Source organism: Phoenix dactylifera, chromosome 8 (genome assembly GCF_051530095.1).
Source record: "Phoenix dactylifera cultivar Ajwa chromosome 8, Ajwa_hap1_PhDact_Kaust_v1.1, whole genome shotgun sequence".
Taxonomy (NCBI): Eukaryota; Viridiplantae; Streptophyta; class Magnoliopsida; order Arecales; family Arecaceae; genus Phoenix; species Phoenix dactylifera.
Genome location: NC_143197.1, coordinates 11913295 through 11935580, shown reverse-complemented (window position 1 = coordinate 11935580; position 22286 = coordinate 11913295). Strand labels below are relative to the sequence as shown.

General features: G+C 39.0%; 1 protein-coding gene and 1 long non-coding RNA gene across 8 annotated transcripts; one reads left to right on the top strand and one right to left on the bottom strand.

Moving 5' to 3' along the window:
• Positions 1–4437: 4437 nt before the first annotated feature.
• On the bottom strand, positions 4438–18957 carry LOC103722800 (RNA-binding (RRM/RBD/RNP motifs) family protein). Of its 7 annotated transcripts, XM_088702812.2 has the most exons (11): positions 18870–18957; positions 18624–18750; positions 18279–18487; positions 17380–17424; positions 14670–14947; positions 11624–11687; positions 10443–10510; positions 9545–9634; positions 9322–9452; positions 4901–5035; positions 4438–4811 (listed from the first exon to the last, which is right to left on the bottom strand). In XM_088702812.2, exons 5-11 carry the CDS (start codon positions 14929–14931, stop codon positions 4788–4790), a joined length of 774 nt encoding a protein of 257 aa, XP_088558938.2. In that variant the 5' UTR covers positions 14932–14947; positions 17380–17424; positions 18279–18487; positions 18624–18750; positions 18870–18957; the 3' UTR covers positions 4438–4787. The 7 variants fall into 7 exon arrangements, with proteins under 7 accessions (XP_088558938.2, XP_008811707.4, XP_088558941.2 ...); XM_008813485.6 differs by having other exon boundaries at positions 18279–18750; XM_088702815.2 differs by lacking the exons at positions 18624–18750; positions 18870–18957 and adding an exon at positions 16029–16131 and having other exon boundaries at positions 18279–18418.
• Positions 17844–21874, top strand: LOC103722801 (uncharacterized). Its single transcript, XR_016396159.1, has 2 exons — positions 17844–18037; positions 19835–21874. It is a non-coding gene; the product is annotated as an uncharacterized LOC103722801 (long non-coding RNA).
• Positions 21875–22286: the final 412 nt, after the last annotated feature.

Here is a 22286-nt window from a genome sequence, read left to right as displayed (position 1 = left end):
TCCCAGCCTTCTGGATTCCCTCCGCGCCCCAGCGATTCCGTGAACGTGCTTCCCGATTCACTCCAGCCGTGATCCAAGCATTCCTCCCAGCATCTCAGCCCTCCCGCATCCGCACCGGATCTCTTCCACGATCAGCTCTTTCCAGTGATCCCGCGGCCAACTCTCGAAGCATCCGAAGCCATTGATCACGCATCCCGGCGACCCCTCCTCCTTCCCGAACAAGCGTCTGTTACCCCTCCATCAGGGGAACCATCGTCGGCTTCAAGAAGAAGGGAGAGATCTATATAAAGAGAGGAGTGGAGTTCTCGGTTGGGGGGGCCAAGAAACAGAGGAGGAGAGCTCTGTTTTTGAAAGAAAGAACAAAAAAAAAAAGAAAAAGAGGGAGGAAGAAGAGCTCTGTTTTCCAAATAATATTTTATGTTATTTTTCTTTGGAGCTCCACCGAGGGAGAGAAACAATGCAATTGTTTATTTTTTCTTTTCTTTATTTTATTTGCAGGAGAAGTATTAGGCTTCCAAACTCTATTTTTATTTTTGTAATCAATTTTTTTTTTATAAAATCCATCAATTTTCTTTTATGCAATTTATGTTTCAGGCTTCAATCTTCTTTGCTTCCATCCATTTTCTATGCCAAAGCTCTTCTTTGATTAGTTAAATATATAAATGCTTTTCGAATATAAGTACATGTCTTTTCGTTAATTTCAAATGAAAAACATTCTCTGGTAGGCCAGAGAATCATTCAACCTTCTCGAAGTAATGTTTTTTTTTATTATCATCAAAAATCGGTTTTCAATCCGAGTGAACGTTTTAATTTTTAAGCAACTCCAATCGCCTCCCTGTGGATCGACCTCTTACGACCACTATCTTTGAGTAGAAAAGGTAAGAGTATAATTAATTTAAACTTTGTTTGTCGGTTCTAACAACGATCTGTTTAGCGTATTTTCAGGTAAACTGGAAATCGACAACACCAACCTCTATGATTGAAGATCACAGAAAAAAGTTCAATGTAGTAGAAACGGAGGTGATTGAGTAATCATATTAGAGCACATTTTTCGAAATATATCCTTCTATTCCTATAATAAGTTCTCTTATCAGTGACAAAAAAATATATTGAAAATGTTGAGTTATATTCTTAATGAGTCCAAGATAGAAATTCTGTAGGCTATTAGGTCACAAATACTCTTGGAGGACTTACCTATGTGATAATTATTGTATAGGCCACAACTATGGGTTTGGGCTAACCCCAACAAAATTCTTATAAAAAATTAAGGTACTAAGAGTAAGGCTTTTAAATGGTGCTAACTGCATAAAGACCTAATTGATCTTTACTATGTGCGTGATAAGTAAAAATTTGAGTCAAAGGACCTAGTTTAAGGTCTAATCTACTATGGTTTCTTTAGATAGATATTATCAATACTAAGTGAGGTTCAAGTTTATGGGTCACCTCACCATTGCACGGTATAAGTTGCCTAGATATTCTTCTTTAAATTTAAATTTTTTATAGAGGATTGTCAAAGGATTGCACGGTTTAAATACTTTAAAAATATATTTTTTTTAGACTCTTCTTTCAGAAGAGTCATGTCTCCTTGGAAAAGAACGTTGGTTTTCACAAGGATGTAATGTTTCCAAAATATCGCGTACCTCGAAAATACCTCACCATATCGGTCATCGAATAGTCTATAAATAGACTCTAAGTCTAGTGTATTGGATTAACTCAATCCATATTACTACTTCTGTGCTTTTCAAGATGAGACAGAAAATTCTTCTCTCCTTTTTTTTCCTTTTCTCTTCTTCCAAGCTTCTTTCAAGTTTTCTTTTTTATTTGAATATCTAAAGAAGTTGGTCAGGTCAAGTCTTCTCAGTGATCGTGCTCATTAGAGGAGAATCAGGCGAAGTTGGGTTGTTGTACTTTGGGGACGAGATCGCCGCACTCCTGCACGTAGGGGGGCTGATCATGTTCTTAGGGCACGCCTCGATCAAAGCAAATTTTTTTCGATCTTCTGATTTTATTGTAGTAGATTATTTCTTTATAATAGTTTTATAAAATAAATATATAGTAGTTTTAAGCAAAATATTTCCAACAGTAACTCCATATTCTATTAATTCGATGTATCAGGTAATAAAAAAAATACTTTGAGACACTCATTATTCGTCCATAAAATGTGTTTGACAATAAACCCATAAGTTGCACTAATTCTCTCTTGCCACATAGTTAAAAGAATTATTTATGTGCATATAATAAGAGCCCCTTAGCAATATTTATCCTAAATAGAATTAATATCGCAACTCCGTGGTCAACTAACTTGCTGTGATTGGAAACAAATCCATGAGTTGCACCAATTCTCTCTTGCCAAACCATAAGAAATTATTAGTGCGCACAACTAGAGCCACGCAGCATTACATACCCAAGCTCCAGTCCGGAGTCGGGTTGGGGTGGGTGGCTATGGAAGCCGTATGGGACACGGATGGGAAGTAATAGTGGAAAGTTGGCCAAGCTCCTCTCAGGTTTGGACCACCTCAGGCCCTCCCTCCTCACTTTTTAAGGAGTTGAGCGGCTCACGGCATCACAGACCGAGGCACAATTGGTGTCGGGACCAACGGCCACGAATTTTGAGCTTAATGCCAAAGATTTTGGAGCTTGGACTCAGATAAATGCTTATAATTTTGCCAAATATCGGGTGCTACTTAGCCACCAGTATTGACTTTTGATATATGCTTATGGTTTGTTATACTTAGTCCATAGTCATACATGCACATAGAAAATTAGTAGAAAATGAACCCTGTACGCCAATATTTAGTTTGTTCAACCTTCAAGATCATGTTCGATAGATGAAAGTGGTCATGGATACTCAATAGTATTATTTTGTAATAACGTAGGACCTCCTCCAAAAAGGGTTAGTTGAAAGGTATTACGTGGGTTCCTTAGTCATGTATATTAGTACCTAAATAGCCGATGTAGGACCATACACATCCATACAAGTCCTGATATACTTTTTCTATTTAAGCTCTAGTGTCCTCACCAGGCTAAGAATCTAAATCTACTCAAATTCAATTACAAGTACCACAAATCTAATTTGGACATGTCCTATAATAACGCCTAGTATACATAGGCTTGGGGCAGATTTACTCTGATACCATTTATAATAACCCAAAACCTCTGGCAAAAGAAACTACCCAAAAGGTATTATTTGAATTTTTTGATCCTATATAAATATCCAAGACCTATACAATGCATAGCCGATGTGAAATTAACCTTCTATTTGGTACGAAGGAAGGATTGCAGAAAAAATGGATAAACGAGAAAGCATGGATGAGGAAGAAGAAGGATGGAAGAGGATGAGGGATAAGATAGTGGATCTTTTGTTCATCCTCCCATGTGTTTGATGAAACATGGAAGGATGGATGAGAATAATTCCCTCATTTATTTGATATAGAAGAAATGAGAGAGAGGATAGGTGATATTTATACGACAATTTTACTAAACTGCTCTTTGATAAAAAAAAATAGAAGACAATTCTAACTATTAACTTATAATTATGTAAATTATGTAATAAAATTAATGAGTAGCAATAAAATTTAATAGTGTATATATATATATATAGTGAATTAATGAGAGTTTTGTTAAAAAATAATGAGAAATAATTTTGCCAATATAAAAATCCACTCTTTACATGTTCCATCCATCCTTCCTTGTATCCTACAATTCCTTTTTTTCATCCATCCTAAAATTTTTTGAATCAAATGGTGGATAACAATCATTCAACCTTCCAACCCCATCTATCTTCCAACCCCATCTATCTTCCATTTCATAGCCCCAACTAAATATAAGGTATAGATACATCCACACAAACCCTCCTGCATTGTCTCCTTGTAATGTAGTACTTTTACTAACCAGCTTACTGGATTAGACATGGACCCACGCTCGTCATGCTATTTGTAGCTCCACAGAGCCATAAGGTAAAATTTGGAAAAAGTTCTAAACGAGATAGAATTAGCTGTAAACTTTCAGCTGGAGATGAATCCAGAATTGCTGCCTCGAAAAAAAATATGAAGCCGGATAATGTAAAATAAAGAGAATGGTGAACGAACCTCGCAGGAACCGTACGCGTACACTCTTTCTCAAAGGTGCCCTCATGAGAAAACCAAAAACTTATCCATTCTGAATTTCCAATGATACACCAGTTATAATTTATCGTCCAATACAAAAAATGAGAAACAAGATTGCCTACGATTATTGGCCAAGTGTATTTAATTCTTTAACTCAGCTAAAAAAAGTATTTAATTCCCAGAGAAGCAAAGAGCTATTGTGGTACAAGACCAACCACGTTGGATATCATGCTTCATCTGATAATTGGTCTGGCTGTGTTCCTGGTCCGTCATTGCTCATTTAATTCAAAACTGTTTCATTTGAAAAAAAGCACAGAGATAATGGGCTTGGTTATCTCAACAAGTTCACTTCAATGATAGCACAAACTATACATCGAAAAGTTCATTTTACCCAATCTTTGGGGTATTACATTTTCTCATCATCTCAATGCTGCCACTATTGACACAAATGTCATTGAGATGACCATGGATTGCTGAAATCTCCAATTTCTGAAGATTGCTCATAAGCAGAAATCACTAATTAAAAGAAATTAAAACTATTTGTGCACAGCAGCAGATAAGATTATGGAATTCCAACGAAAGCCTCTCAGATGCAATCAAAACGCTTATCCATGCAACAACAATGCTTCCTCCTCAAAATTGTTAGAGATAATTTTCTTCCAAAATAGCTAGCTACAAAAATCATTTCGAACCGCCGCTAAATACCTGCAGGGCAATGAGTTGATGCCATAATGTTGCTTAATTTAGAGAAAGAACAAGATATCTTATAGATATAAACATGTTGAGGAAAATACCCCTGCCAAAATGTCTTTTGAGAGCCTTGGTTTACTTTGAACACTACTATCGGCAACTGGCCGGTTTTGGGGAAATTGGCGAATGACCTTGGGTTCCGGCATATCACCAGATTCTGAACCTTCAGCCTTCTGGTTCTGTGAAAGAGTGTCACACAGACAGATAAGAAACTTGCTCAAATATTTGACAACCAGTTCTCATAAAAATAAACATATTGATTTTTGGCTGCATATATGTCGCTCTTAAATGGCTTTAGATACTGGAAGGCTAAAATACAAGGAAACTGTAGCTTTGTAACCCACCTCTCCCTTATGTAGATGTTATTTATTATTTCTTAAGAAGGGCTGGATTTACGAGGCATGTCACCATTTGATTTAACATAAAAGACCCAACAATAATAACATGCTCCTAGCAACAGAATTTGATCGGGAAAGAAGATTAAATTGTTAAAATGGCTTGCGTGATTCAAAAATGGCCCCACAAAGCAATTAGAACCTCATATTTTCTTAGACCTTTTTGTTTGAGGTCACATGCAAATAATATTTTCTCCTCAAAGTAAACTCTCAAAATAATTTCTATACATCCAAAGTTCCAAATTCCTCATGCTAATTATAAGCCATCTTTGAAAAGAAACAACGTGAACTTTTATTCCTTTATCTGACTCTTTCCTTCAATAATTTAATCATGAAAAATAACCTTTATAGATAACCTTCCTAGCATGTGCCAAATGAGTATTTTGGTATTTATGTTTTTCCATTGCACCATTCTATAACACATGCACTCAAGTTCATGCGTTGGGTGCATGTGTATGTCTAAGCTTTGGATCCTTCTAACATCCAAGCATTTCTTCTTGCAAATTTGTGTGCAAGTGTCCCAATTTCCATTTTTCAAGTATTTATGTTAGAATAAATTGAAGGGACAAGTAACATAGGTTCCATAACCCTCTCCTATAGCTTCAGTGTGGCACATGAAACCAACACATTAAGTAGTGTGAATTATCAAATTTATTCTGACTTTCCAAACAAAAGCAAGAGTCCCACGCAAGGATCATGAACTAGTACCGGGTGCCGTACTAATTGGCCACTAGAAACCAGTACCATACCGACACAAGATACAAGGTGGTGTACTGACCAGTACGCCTTTTCTTTATTTTTTTTTTCAACTTTTTTGTTTTCCCAATCTCTTTTTCTTTCCACTTGATGATTATGGTTGCTTAATTTGTAATTTAGAGATTGTTTTGATGGCTTTTTGGTCGTGAAATGGAATTGAAATACAATTAAACTATTTATAAGTGAATATACATAAAATATAACAAAGAGAGTCGATTTAATGGATTTAAAGTACAAGTCGGATCCAAATATGCCTAGGAACCCTACTCCACATACGAGGTCATTTGTAGCACCAACAACAACATCATATCCCTAATAATCTCAAGAGGCCCATCTCTTGTATGCAATGGTATCCTCACGAGCTTTACCAGGTCTTTTGGTATCATTATCAAATTCAGATATACCCAGGACTTTTCTTTTGGTCTGTCCTTATGAAATTCAGACTTCCTAGGTTTTAGGCCCAAATGAACTTTCGGATGTATAAACTAAAGCACGGTCCAAGTGCTTTTTCAGGTGGGATTTTGCCTTTCTTGTTCTGGCTTGGCCCAACTTTGGAGTGGCCTCAAATCCCCATTGCCAAAACGCATCGGTCACTTTTGATGCTACCGACGTTTGAAATCATGAATGGTCGTGTCTTTTGATTGTGAGCAACAGCTTGTAAGTATGCTTGTTGTTACATGATTCCTGAGGCACCACTAGAAGTGCATGCCATAAAAAAAAAACAAGTCGAGTTCTAGGCCATGTTTTCGCTGGGGTTTAGAAAGATTCTCTCAGACTTGAATGGTCACTGCCTAGGTCCTTTTTAACAAGAGATTTTCAAGGAAAGAAGGCAGAGGATTAAAGTCTGGAAAAGAGACAAGGCTGCAATTCTACATAAGGCTAGTCTACTTTTCTTTGTTCTCTCCCTAATTTTGAGATTCTGTTTCTTTTTTTTGGTTTGTGTTTCTCTTTATTCCAATTCAGCTCAACTCTATTTCACCTCTATTATTGTTATCTTGCTCAAAGTTAGGGCATCATATTTTGATATCATTTTCTTTCTTGATGATTGAGTGCTACCCTGTGCTTTTTCCTTCTCATTTCCTACTCTGTTATGGTTCTAAAAGAAAAGAAAAATTTTGTTTGTTAATCAAAAGAATTCAAAGAGGGAGTTTTTGTCCGCGATATGATAGGAACTTCTTTAGGACACTCAGAGAAGAGGTAATTTAGTGAACTGAGCAATAGCCACAATCGTCACAACCCCGCTCCAAATGGAGGTAGCTCGAGGTTCAAAATTTTGGAAGTGTTCCTCTAAGTACTTAGACCTGGGTAATTCCACTAGGTGGACATGTTAGTCTTCCTCTCTTTTCCTCGAAGAGGGAATGCGACTCAGTTATTTGTGATAATATGCAGCAATATTTAGTTGCTAGCTACTTGCCTAACCTTTAGTGAAATTCTAATTTGTAGTATGAAACTTCCAATTCACTAATTGGAGGATAACTCCTTATATCCAACGTTGCTAAGTTAAATGCTAGCCCTTCTCATATGACAGAAAACGTTTTGCCTCAAGGTTGAAAATCTAGGATGTTTTTATTGCATTCATCTATTGTCCATGAAAATACTATTTCTTATGATCCTTGGATCATAGTCTCCCTAGTTATTTTAGCATATACATCTCCTTATTAAAAGAAATCAATATATAATCCAAAAATATATTTTTTAATCTACAAATTCATAGACTTAGCAAGAAATTATGGTTTTGGCTGCATTGCATAGATCATCTGTAGATAGTATATCATGAAATCACGCCAAAATTCTCATGCTAAAAATTTTGGCATGATCTCCCCTCGTTCTCTCTATCTTTTCCAATTTTTGGCATGAAAAAGGAGAGAGAGAGAGAGGAGAGGGAAGGAGAGAAGGCCTTTTACCTATTTTGGCATTGGATCTAAGTTGAAATCTGCAAAATCCCCCCTCCCTTCTTCGATTTTTTCGGGTGAAATAAAGAAATAGGAACGGTGAGGAAGAGAAGGCAGGGGAGGCTTTCTCTACCTCCCTCTCAATCATTTAAGTGGGAGAAGGGGCCGAAACGGGCGTTTCAGCTCAGTTCAGGGCTGTACCACTTAGTATGAGTCTAAATTACCTGGTTTGGGCCTTGGTCCTAAGCCTAAGCCACGTACAATCCCGGATCAGGGGCTATATAGTTCGATACACCCCCAACTGGACAATTCAAGGCTGTTCGGCTTTCCATGGTCCCAAGACTTTAAATACCTAATAAAATTTTCTTGTGTCATAATGCCTTGTGTTGCTATATTCCTTCCAAAGCTCTCTATGTTTTAGTTATCCAACTGAATTGTGGCACACATGCATCTCCCTGATTGTGGTTATTCTAATTATATTTCTATCATGAAGTTGCAATTTTTATATTTGGACATGACTCTTCTGTCATTTTTAATCTCAATTTCTTTTGTAAATCATCTTATCTTAGCTCTTAATCTATTCATCTTAATCTACCCTTTTCTTCAATTTTATATATAAGAAATGTAAGAAAGGAGAAACATCAAATACAGGGAAGAAAGGAGAAACCCCCTCACCCAACCCCACCGCTCCCCAAAGAAAAAAGAAAGAGAAAGAAGAACTTGCTAGGAAACAGTTTCATTAAAAATTGACATTTAAACTTGCATTTCAATATAAGAAACTCCCTGAATTATAAATCCAATACGAATAAAAACCATATCTACTAATTGGCAAGTATCAAGATACTAATGTCAGTTCAACTAATTATCCATCTTGAATAACATATACTATCAGAGAGAATGAAAAGAGTGAATGATCCAATTCATATAAGTACGATAATGATCTCCAAAGAGAAGTGTCATATAGATATTTCATAGTTTCATATCCAATATATCAGTATTCATATACAAATCTTTGTAACCTATCCATAGGAGTTATTTATGAAAAAAAAAATGCAAACTGAATTTTTGTCTATCTAGTCTCCTAAGTCAAAGAACAACCATTCCTCCCATAATCTTTGTAATCCCCCCAGCAAGGTTTGCAATCTCCGTACTAGAACCATATCAAAACACAACTCATACACCCTGTAGTGAGTGTCGGTATAATACATACCTTGCTGCTGCTGCTCGGTACAAGGGGCATACCGAATCTCGGTACTCTACTGATATGGTATGATACGCTTATATTGAGTGGTACAATTTGGCAAGGCAAACCATGTTCCCCAAAACATTTTAATGTGCTATCAAAGTAAAGATCATGAACTTATGAAACAAACTAAAGTTGAGCTGCAAACTATAATATTAAATCAAACTAAGTGCCCAAACCTTCTTTTTACGCTCCTGCATATGTTTCAGAGCACGAGACTGTTCAACTTTCGACATGTAGAAGTCACGCTCCCTGTTTGCAGCAGATATCTCCAAGCTTAGCTTTTGTTCCCGAACGCGATTCTTCTCAGCTGCATTGGCAGTACAGCAAGTCAGGCAAGTGATAATGCACATAAATGCATATAACTTGCAAAACATTAAGCAACCCATGCATTTAACTGACCTATCTCACTAATCAAGTCATCCCACTTGAATTTACTTAGATACTTGATGTTCCAAATGTCATAATAGAATGATGACCTCCTCTTCCCTCCTGACAATGTACAGTGAACAAAAGTATCAAGCTGTGCAAAAATAAATACAAAGTAGTACTGCTAAATTTACTGGAGAAGGAAGACAGATTAAATTTTAATTGCATAACCAGAGAAACTGCTACATAATCAACAAGAATATCATAGTGTAAATAATATGAGGTAGCAGTACGCATTTCTCAAAGTAAATTAATCACAAAGATTTCTTTTCTAAATTTTCAAACAGTCTTAGAAACTTTATTCATTTACACTGGAGAATCCGCCCCCTCTCCCCCTCCCCTTTATCATAATAAAACAAATTTGATATGACTTACAGGTTCTTTCTAGAATCTGGAAACTACATTGCGAGCATTTTTTTCTAAATGCTGCAGTGCATAAAATCCCACCAAAATGGAGTTATGTGCTTCAATTAGTTTGCTACTGCAAGTTAATGATCAAAGTTTAGGAGTTCAACCACTGACATTTATATAACATTGCACTTCTAGACCTGAGAACAATTTAATTCAATCTACAAAGTTGAAACAGTACTCTTCCCTGACAACTTGATACCAAAATCTGCCTAACAAAGAGAACAAACTGATCTTTCAATAGCGTAAGAGCAAAAATCAGGTAATTGACAATAAATGCGGATATATCAAAAGAAATATGCAATAAAAAATCCCCAAGACTAAAGATAAGAAGAAAGCCACTATCTTATACTAAGAAAATGTGGGTACTTACAACCCCATTGAAATAAAATGTGACCATAAATATCTCAAACAAAATCAAATGAAGATGCCTATCAAGAATTCTTAGCATCGAAATATGTACCTATTTGTTCACCATTTAGCATATTTGCAACCCTCTTGGCAACACTTTTCTTTGTAAACTCAACCCACCTACAGAGGTCGCACATGACTACAAGGTCAGACACATACATCAGCACAACTTCCTAAAAATTAGAAAAACAAATCCAGAAACCTAGGAAAATGTTATTCAGCAAATAGTGAAAGAAATGCAAAATTTTGTTCAGATTTTTTTTCAACAAACCAAATAAAAATGGTTTCAATCAAGGTTTTAAATCCCGTGAGATGAGGCTTTCCTGGTTTGCCCATGGAATAGGAATAGGACACGCCATCATCCAGCCCCATCCTAACACTTGGGAGAGGGAATGTCCCAAGACGTCCCATCGGGACACTAGTACAATGGCAAGACAGTCCTGCCTCAACACTCAGGACGGTATCCCATCCTGGTGTCTCGCAGGATAATCCCACCAGGATTTGAGACCATGATTTCAATTACATTCAACTTAGTCATTTTATAAATCTAGAACCATGCTTAATGATATATAGTACAAAAATTCGTTATTGTATTGACCATGGAATGTGGAACCGTCCCGAACCAAACGATTCCGCCTGTTCCAAGCCATACCCGTGGCTCACCGGTACGATTCCGGCTTTAAAAATGGCACGTTGTCGGACCAGAGAAGGAGAAGAGAAAGAGAGAGCAAGCGGGGGAGGAATGGTACGATTCCTCCAACCCCCCGCGACCCTCTGCTGGCTTCCGCCGCCACTCCTCCGTCCCTCCCCTGCTCGCTCTCTTTCTCTTCTCCTTTTCCAACTCTGGTAGGTGCCCTCTCTCGGTACGGGCCCAGCACGGCCCATATCGACTTGTTCCGCCGGAGAACGGATATGGTGCCCGATACCGGTTCCTCTGACCCTAGTATTGACCTAATAAAATAGTTGTGAAAATAACATTATCAACAAATGATAGTTGTTCTATTACAAGATGCCAACAAAGCAAGTGGCAAAGGAAGAATTTCCGATAAAATAATGTAACAGAACTTAGAAACATTTCACGATATGAATCGATCTGAAAAAAACATGAAATAAAAGATAAAAATGGGAAATGTTAGAAATTCAATATTAAAATAGACTTAATTTCACAAAATTGTATGTACAAGACATATAAAAAGACATCACAACAGAAACACTAAAACTCTCGCTGCATACCCTTCAGAAAACTCTTTTCCCCGAAAACCACCAGCCTGCTTGCGTTGCACTTGAGCTGTAGGATCTGCCATGGAAACACACCACCAATGCTTAGAGAAGTTAGGTCAACAAGCACATAGATATCACTGCATCTGAGAACCATGCTAGAAAGTTGAAAGTAATAGCTACTTCGCAAGTGAAGATCCTCATCTACAAGAATAAAAATGCTAATAAGATTTGACATCCCAAAGATTCATGATGAGCACATCCTTTTCATTGTACTGAACAAGTTGTATGGTGACAGCTCAGCTCCCAAGCAAGCATGTCCATAAGGATCTATCTGCTAGTAAGCATGAAATTGACTGGCTTAACACGCACAAATTTTATAATTTAGTAAAAATCTGCACATTAAGTTATGGGACATTGGGGGATACAAGATAGAGAACCAGTGAATGGCATACAAGAAATATACGCATTAGAAATCCATTGAGCTATTCACAGGCTTTGTGAAAAAAGTATTTATTAATCAAGTCATAACATAATCATGATTTGATCAAAATTTCGACAACTAGTGATTTTCATACAATTCCAAACTATATGTGTAATCATGAGGAATCGCTGAAAATAGAACAAACCATGTCTTGAAACTGATGGTTCAAAAATTGTCATAAATAAAATATTTTCTCCAGCATTTAAGCTTTTGGACTTTAAACATCAATATGATTGTTGAATGGATATATACTTTTTCAGTGCTTTTTTACCAACCCCATTCTGTCTAGGTTCAAGAAACAAATAGAGTTTCAGATGAACCAGTCAATTTTCCTAAAACTTGTTCACTAAGCTTACCGATATGGGTGTCATCAGTTTAATATTTAGAATATTGATAGTATCAAAGCAGAATTGCACATCTTTACAACTTATTTACTTTCTCTTTAATCATTGAATATATGTTTCGAATCTTTCATAAACAGATTGATGTATCTATCTTGCATAAAGCAAGCACTCATCCAGTATACAAAAAAGTCATGGTATTGCTTCCACTTGATTATGCATTGAAGCTATCAAGTTATCACTTCATCAAGTCACATAATCATGATTGTTTTTTCAGTTCTTTTACTTTCCACAGCAACTACAAGAAGTTAATGTAAATCACAAAATTAAAAATAAAAAATAAAAAAATATTGTCATGCACATATTATGTCAATAGTCAATATCTAAATTAAACGTGAGCAAAGCAAGCCCTATCCACCTAGCCCAATTTTTGGCAGAATTGGGCAAAGATATTCAACCCAACAGGATAGTCCGGGCTGAAATTTTTTGGCTTGACAAGGAATCAGGTCGGGCTAAGGCTTGTCAAGTTGCAGTTAGCCTGACCTAGCTCAATATATTTATAAATTATATAATATATAATCGTATAGTGCATCGTATAATATATATTTTTTTTTTTTAACTTTAAAGTAAAAGAGGAGACCTAAATTCCTCCCATTCCCCTCCTCTAACCTACACCCCCGCCACCCCACCCCCCACCCCCAGCCTCCCACTTACTTATGGCACCCAAGGGCCACCTCATCCTCTCTCCCATGGTATTTTTTCCCCAGTCGGCCATTCTCTCTCTCACACACACACCCACCCGGCCAATCCAGTGGCCAAATCCATCACTTCCCACTCATCTCTCCCTCCCCCTCCCTTCTCTCATCTCATTCTCAACCCCCACTGCATCCTCCTCACACTCTTTGCCCCTAGTTCACTCTAAAGGTTGAAGACACCAATGCCTCCTCCTACTCTCTTTCTCTCATGTCAACTGAAGTATGGTCAAGTTAGTTCGGGCCAAGCCCAATAACCCTAATTTATCTAAGTTGGATTGGGTTAGTCCTAGGCGCTCTTATTTCTTATCGAGCTAGGTTTGGGCTATAGATTTTAGGGTTTAGTAAATTTATCTTGTTATTAGATATCAAGATAGCCTAATCCTAGCGCAGCCTAGCAAATGCTCAAGTCTAATCTAAATATTGTTAATATCTAAAACTATATTATTGACCTCCAGATATAAGCATGCATGTAACTGCATATAAATCCACACATTCCATTTAAGAAAATATGTCTTGACACCAAGTAATGCTGAACTGACCCAAACTGGACATTCCAACCCATGCTAAACCGTAATGACGCTAGCCCAAGATGGTTCAGCCGCTCAATTCGATTCGTTTATAAAATCGATGGTTGCTCTCTCTCTCTCACTCGTTGCACTCTCTTTCACTTGTTTATAAAAGTGGTCGAAGTGTCGAATCGGCACCTCTCTCGCTCACATTCTCTCATTCGAGAGAGTTCGTTGCCTCTCTCGCTTGCACTCTCTCTCTCTCGTTCGAGAACGTTCCACGCCTCAACGTCGCCAGAGCCTCTCTTCTGTCTTCAGCGCTAGCACCTCTATCCCGTCTTCGACGCCCCAAATTCTCCAATTCTCTGTGGAGTCGAGGCCTTTCCCCCCTCGAAGGCTAGAGTTTCTCCACCCATAGCTGGTAAGCCTCACCCCTCTCCCTCCCTCTCTCCCTCTTCCTCCCTCTCCTTCTCCCTCTCCCTCTTCCTCCCTCCTTCCTCTCTCCCTCCCTCTCTCTCTCTCTTTCTCTCTTCCTCCCTCCTTCCTCTCTCCCTTCCTCTCTCTCTTTCTCTCTCTTCCTCCCTCTCCCTCTCCCCCTCCCTCTCCCTACTTCGTTACGTCCTAGCATGGCACAATACGAACTTGTATCATACCAAACCAATCCTAGCCAGCTTGAGCCCCAGTATCAGTTCGGCAAATTTTGCTTGATGCCAAAAGTCAACCCTTACCACCAGCAACTATAATCATGTCCAATGCACTAACTCTCGTATATTTTAACATGTTATCAACTTTATAACAAGCAAAACCAATCTTTTTTCTATAAACTTTAATTATATCAATGATATTTTCTTTCAAGGAAAAACAGCATTCTAATATATGAAACTACATCAGAAAAAAATTACCACTCTCTAAATAGGTAAATTATGGAAATTGTACAATGAAAGAAGCAAATGCCATGTGGTATTAGAGAATTACCTTCTGGAGTGAGATATATGCGTTGTATATCTCCGTATTTAGAGAGGATTTGACGGACATGTGATGGATCCATGTGGGGCGGAACCCGGCTCAAATAACAAATCCCATGCTTTTCAGCACCATCTAAGTCTTTACGAGATCGTTTTTTCTTTCTAGCTCTTAAATTTTCAGCTTTCCTTCTCATTCCATCATCGTCCAAAGTATTTTGTTTCTCAAGAAGAGAATCAGATTTACTTTGACCTTGTTTTACAGTCTCAGCCATGAACCTTGGTTTATATCTACAAGGTCATAAACACTTTAGAACTGAAAATATTTATGACAGCCATACTTACACAAAGTTATAGTGATGCTAGAAATCAAAAATTAGATTGTGACTTTATAATGAATGCCATAGGAACAAAGCAAATTACCATCCATATGCCCATGCTCATTAAAAAAATCATCACAACCTTTTTGTGGTCAAATTAGCCGATTTTATAAGTTTGACCATACTTGACCATATGCATCAATGCCTAAACATAGTGAAGCATGTTTGACCTCACTAAATTAAAAAAAAAAAAATCAAGATACAACAATAACACCTAGGTCAAAAACTAAATTAGCTATGGGCATTAACAATGAGTTATGGATGATGTTAAAGAAATAACTCACAGGTCTCTACAGCTTATCATGAATCTACCTAATTGTTAAATTATGCCACAAACTCCTCCCCTCAAACTGAAGTAGAGAATCATAAATGGTTTGAAACACAAAAAGATGAGGAAAATTCAAGATAAAGATACTATATAATATCTGTAATTTCATAAAGAACCACACATATGCTCCTTCCACTCTCTTAATTTTGCGGCTGAATTCCACATCAGTTGATGTGGAATTAGGGCTAAGAGTATCACCATCAAGTCTGACCCTCCCCAAACTACCGCAAATGGAGTGAGACTTAAGCACTCGGCTACCCTTTTTTAATATCACCATTGAGCTCCTCCATAAGACTTAGGGATATATTTTTTTTGTCTTCTTCAGCCTCAGGGTCTTTAATGCTCTTTTAAGAATAAGTGGACTTTGACAAAGTCTAGTTAAAGAGGTAAAGAACTTCTGCTATAGAAAATTCTGGAACGAACACTATGTTGACGATACTTATAGGGGCCCAAATCAAAGTTCTATGCTGTCATTGCTTTTTTGTGTTAAAATACTGAAACCAGCAAACCTTATTGTCAAACACTTTACCATTCTGATCTTTGATCCTCATATGAAAGCAGGTTTCTGTTTGGGCCACAATTTTTAGGAATCCATTAACACCAAAATCCCATGTCTATATACAGCATCAAGATGAGCGGAAGTTTTCAGAAGCAAATAACATACCTCTGGATTTAAATCAGGCTACAAAATCAGGAATTGAACACTTGCCACATATCAACCGGGCATAAAGACAAGATACAGTGCATTGATCTTCATAGTACTATACCTACTTACAGAGAATGGGTAAAAAACAAAGAAAAGAAAGAAAGAAAGAACGAAAGGAGTCCCAACTATTAAAAAAATATCAAGAGTTAAATAAAATAAAGAAACATAAAACATCAGATATGCTTCTGCAACAACTATGGCAATATTGATAGCTTCTAAGACCAGCGACATTCACCACAATAACACATAACTTCAGTGAACTTCTCAAGTCTCTCTTTTTTTCCTCACTTTGTATAGATTATAGTGATGCACTCAATACAAAAAGAAATAATATATACGACATTAAACTGTCTAAAAAAAGGAACTTCGCTAAATTTCCTGCAACACCAATAGCAGGAACATCAAGTTAATAGGTTCTAGCTATAGCCAAATTGTCACGCCCCGAGCTCGGAGCGCGACAGACGCCGCACGTCCGCACAACGGACCATACAGGCATGCAAAGCAGCCAATCATATCGAAGCAAATACAAATCCTTAAAACTTATTTAAGCATTAATTTAATCAAATAGTTCTTACAATAATTTCAAAATAAAATGTGCTGACATAAATCAAAAACTCTAACTAGTCTATCCAAAAAGCCAATAACTGAACAAAATCTCCAGAATCTAGTGCACTCCCCAATCCCGTGCGATCAAGTCTCCAGGTCTAAAAAATAAACAAAATATGATAATGAGCTACACTAGCTCAGTAAGCAACATAATACCCCAGAGTGGGGTCAAAGCATGCTAGATATTTGATTAAAGCATAAAACAACGACTGAAAAATAAATCACAAATAATATATATTTTTTTAAAATTTATTATTCTTTTTACAAAAACTCTGATATCAGAATTCCAACACAAATAAGCTACGACCACAAAACCCAGTGGCATGGGTCGCACAAAGTGCCAAACACCACTATTATTAACCACCGACGGTACGGTGTCCAAATACCACTATTCTAGCTACCAGCGGTACGGTGTTAAAACTAGTTTCTCACAAATAAAAGTCAACAGGGCCAACGAATAATCCCTATTAGCGAGGCCAGATTAGAGCCATGCTGAGAATACATACATGTATATAAAATAATTTTTTCGTAATTTATCTAATTAAATTTTACAGATTTCATAGCATATAACAAAATGTTCGAATGATATTTAACATGCCTGACCCATTTTACTAAGTACAAAACATATCTCAAAATTTAATCAACTGATAATTATTTTACAAAATAATTTAAAAAATACACTTTGAAATATTAACTTACTTACCTCTTCTCACTTAACTCCTACTTTAGGTAGACAGATCGAATTCACCTGTTTAAATAAAATTAATTTTTTTATTAATTTTAGGGCTAAACAAAACTAAAAATACTATCAAATACGGCCCAACAGGGCCCACTCGACCCGCAATGGACACAGTCCAATAGGGCCCAAATTGGGCCCACAAAAAGAGCATGGCCCAACAAAGCCCAAAGTAGCTAAACTGGGCCAAAATTGGCCCGCAGTGGGTTCGACCCAATAGGGCCCAACAAAGCTGCAGTGGGCCCAAATTGGACCCATATTGGGTATTCACGACCCATTTCCTTTCTTTTTCTTCCTTTTCTCTTCTTTTCTTTTCTTTTTCTTTTCTTTTCTTTTCTTTTTCTTTTTCTTTTTCTTTTTCTTCTCTTCTTCCCGAAGCTTCCTCTCCTCTTCCCATTCTTTCTTCTTCTCCCCTTCCCCTCTCTTCTTCCGTGACCAAAGAGGGGGCGACCCCATACCGGGGCTCAGGAGGGGGCCGGCCCTCTCTCCCTCCCGTGGAGAAGAGAGAGCTCGGGAGAACGGCGGCCGGCCCTCTCTTCTTCCCGTGGAGGAGAGAGAGAGCTCGGGAGAGGAAGAGCCCGCGGCGGGGACCGGCGGCGCCAGCGACGCTCGCGGCCGCACACGGGTGAGTCCCCTCTTTCCTCTCTTAGTTTTCTTTTTCTTTTTCCTCCTGTCTTCTCCCCTCTCCTGTCTTCTTCCCCCTCCTCTCCCGCGACACAAGGGAGAGGCTCGAGCTCCCGGAAGGGGCCGGCCGAGGGCGGCGGCGGCTTGCGGCGGCCGATCCCCCTCTTCTTCCCGCGGAGAAGAGGGGTGCTCGGGAGGGGGAAGGCAATAAAAACGGAAAACGAGGTTGTCGGGAGGCTTACCCGGCTCCGGGGAGGGGCTGCGAGCACCTTCTCCGGCGAGACCGACGTGGGTTCAGGAAACCCTATTTCCGAGGGAGGAGGACGGGAAACAGTGTGGGGAAGGTTACTGAAAATAGCGAGCTATCGGGCTTTTTAGGCGTTTGTAACCGCCTCGACGGAAGCAAGTGGCTGTGGCCTCCAGATGGGCTGCCGACTTTGGTCCGGCCCATCTGGCGGCCCAATACTCACACAAATACCAATCAACCAACAAAATCACTATCATCTTGATGCTAATTAACATCAAATCAAATCAAAACAACAGGAACTGCAGACGGGACACATCAAAAATTAGGGATCGTGAAGTACCAGCACAAGTGGATGGACCAGAGCTCTTCGACAGGCTCGAATTCCGGGGAGATCGAAAAGGGGGAGAGTCCAACCCCGGTTGGGGGATCCAGGGCACAAACTTTTGAGAGGCGTGGCGCTGCGGGATCTGATGGGGAGAAGGTAGAAGAGATAGCAGAAGGGAATGAGGAAGTGGCGGCGTCGAGATACGAGGAGTTTCAACCCGCTATATATAATACATACAGAGAGAGAAGGGAGGGGGCGTACCGCGAGAGCTGGTGGCGTTTTCCGCCGGCGAGTGGAGGTGGAGGATGAGCACCAGGAGGAACACGGGATACGAACGACCGTACGCGTTATAAATAACAGCTGGGTTGGGCTAGAATGTAGCCTGTGGGTGGGCCGACTTTGCCCAGATTAAAATTTGGATCCAAATCAGGTTGTCTGATAAACTTTAATTGGGCCGTCAAAATCGTGCTGGGCCAAGATTGAGAGGTCTACCTACTAATAAAGAGGATATTATGTTGGATTAGTGGGAAGCACACTCATGAGTGGATTTTGGATTCTATTTAGCATTTAAGGGAAGATTTGGGCAGGATGGATGCAACGCAAGGGAATGACGCAGATGGAAGAGTGACGACGAATCGAATGGTTGTAGATGTGGTGAGGACTTGCCGGAGAAGAAGAAGAACAGAGTGGAGAAAGAGTCCTTCAGATGATTTGGTGTTGTGGTTTGTTTCCTGCAATTGGTAGCCACATTAACTGGGATGATGAAAATAGGAAGAGTAAGATATAGGGCCGCATGCAGTTCGGGTTGGATCGAGGATTGGTGCATTTGAAATCCAATGAATAAAAATCGAATCTAGACTGAATTGATTACCATTTGGATTTGATTAGATCGAGTTCAGGATTTATTTTAAGTTATTGGACCTTTCAAGTCAATTTGGGTCGGAAACATGTATGAACTTATCAATTAATTATATCGTAAACATATTATACAGCAATATTACAACTGAGCAGCATACGGACATTGTTAATGGCCCATTTAACATGAGGTTTGATTGTCAAAGCAAGCAGTGATAACTTTTGATGATTAATCACATAAATATTTTTGACGAAAGCTTTTGTAGAGTTTTAAATTTAGGGATGTTTTTAAAATTTTTCAGAAGACTATGTTGCTCGTGTAATGGCCCTTAATATCCCCAAATATCAAGGTGAAGATTGTTTCATGGCAGGAGGCAATAAGCTGAAGATCAAAGACGTCGATGCAGAAATCGCCAAAATTTAAGTTGGATTTGGCGTCTCAAGGCTGCTCCTAGAGTTAAGGTGTCCTGGTGGAAGGCGTGTCTGGGGTCGTCTCCCACGCAAATCCTTTCTTCACTCAAGAGGCATGACCATCGCCTTAATATCAAAGACATTGACCATCGCCTTTAGAAGTGGGGAACTTAAGTAGCAACAGGCCACTACTTATGAGCTACGCCAACTTAATATCGAAGACATTGACCATTGCCTTTAGAAGTGTGGAACTTAATGAAAGGGATATATCCATATATATATTCTTCCATTCAGTTGTTTACAGGAGCTTATTGATATTTCCTCCAATCAGGTGGTCATTGATCATTGAACTTCTCTTCATCCACTGTTGGCTAATATTGTTCATTGCCCATCAACCTTAGAATGCTTCATTCTCTCTCTCTCTCTCACACACACACACACACCTGTGTGTGTGTATATTAGTATATATATATGTGCTTTATTTCCAAGTTAGCTGATCTGGTCCAAATTTGTCACCTGGAACTTTCAGCCAGAAGAAGACCCCGGTCGATCGGCTTACATGCAACAAAAAATTAGCTGCAGGGACGCAAATATATGAATTAGAATTACATTGAAGCCAAACTTCTGATTCCGTTCATCTTATCAAGCAGCATCTCCTGTGTCGTGTGATCACAGGTCTCTTTGAATATTACTATATAATTCTTACATCAAATACCATACTGAAAAAATCACTGGAAAAATTACTGCCCTCCGACATGAACCACTGAACCTTCTGGCGAACATATCTCGAAAAAATTTGACCTTGACAGAGACTGACAACAAGATGGAATTGCCAGGTACCAGCCTTTGCTTATCATCCTAGGCCCATGGAAGAAGCCTCCATGCCATGTAACTTTCAATGCCTCGTATAACTACTCTCTTCCAGTTATTTTTTATCTCCTGGAGCCATCTTTTTCTAACGAGAGACTAAGACTTGCGTGAGAGAGGTGAACTGCATGCTGCTTGGTGGTGCGTTAAAAGGGACCACCTTCTTGGAGTGAGAATGAGGGAACTAACTACCAGCTGGCAACCGAGGTGCATGGGTTCCACCCAAGCTTCTAATCCACCAGCCAGCATTAAATAACCCTAACAGCTTCCCTCCAACCCCACTGGACCCTCTTTATGGCCAAAGAAAGCACAAAGAGGCATGGGAAATCTCCATGAAAAGGAGGTTAGCCCTCCCCATCACCACAACCATCCATCAACTCAACTAAACTTGCCTCATCCCTCACTGTGAAAGATGGCTTCCTCCACCAAGTTCTCCTACCAAAGGCTAAGAAAACTCCCCTCAGGGCTAGAAGAAGATGAAGCAGAAGAAGGGGTGGTGGTGGTAAGGAGGAGGGGGAGGAGGAGCTGGCTGAGGCTTGGCACCGGGGCAAGGCGGTGGCGGAGGCCGAGGGTCCGAGTGGCGGGGCTGAGGAGGCTGTTAAGGAGGAAAGCCAAGGTGGTGGGGGCTGCGGTGAGGAAGGTGCTGAAAAGATTGAAGGAAGGGAGGCCTTACGTTGGGGAGCTGTTTGCAGGGAACTATATGTTCATGCAAGTGAGCCCTTCACCAACTGTGGCCTATCTGGAGAAGCCTTACTCGGCTAGCCGCCACCACCATGCCATCATCCCACCACACTCCACCAGATTCAATATTCCAAGGGTTGTTTCCTAATTATCATGTACTCATCTCCCTTTGGCATTTAGAATCTTCTTCTTGTTCTTGTTGTTGTTCTGCTTGTGTGTTCAGATCTGGTACCAAAGATTGTGCTTAGAAGTTGGATCTAGCACCAAGAACTTAAGAAAAGAAGCAGCAGCAGCAGCAGCAAGAAGAGGAAAAGAGGGAGAATAATTGATGTGCAAAATGTGGAGTTTAGTCATCTGTATTACTGTTATGAGATGACTACATAGTTAACTGTCATTACTCCATGTTCAAAGCTCTTCCTCTCAATGAAATTATTCTAGTTTTTTTCGTTTTCTGTCTTTATAGCATTTTCCTCTGATTATTGTTTAAAGGACAAAGATAAAAGCTCAACTACTGTATTTTTTCCCCTTTCTCTATATCGAGCTTATATCATTGGCAAAATGAGTAGATCACTAATATGCTAAGCATGAGATTTAATTTACATTGTCGGTCATGTTTTCGAAAATATCTTGTGTTCAATTTAATCCTTGGTTCATATTTAAAGTTCTGCAACTCATAGTTCCCCTTTAATCGTTCTTTGGCGGAGGTATTTTGCGATTCTTTCCCTTTAAGGTCATGAGATCCTCCCTCCTACTTTTTAAGACTGGTGGATGCCAATTTCCTCATGAAAATATTCAAGGAGTATCGGTAGTTAGTGATGTGAGAGCTAACGTACAAACTTTGCAATTACTGGTATTGGTGCATTA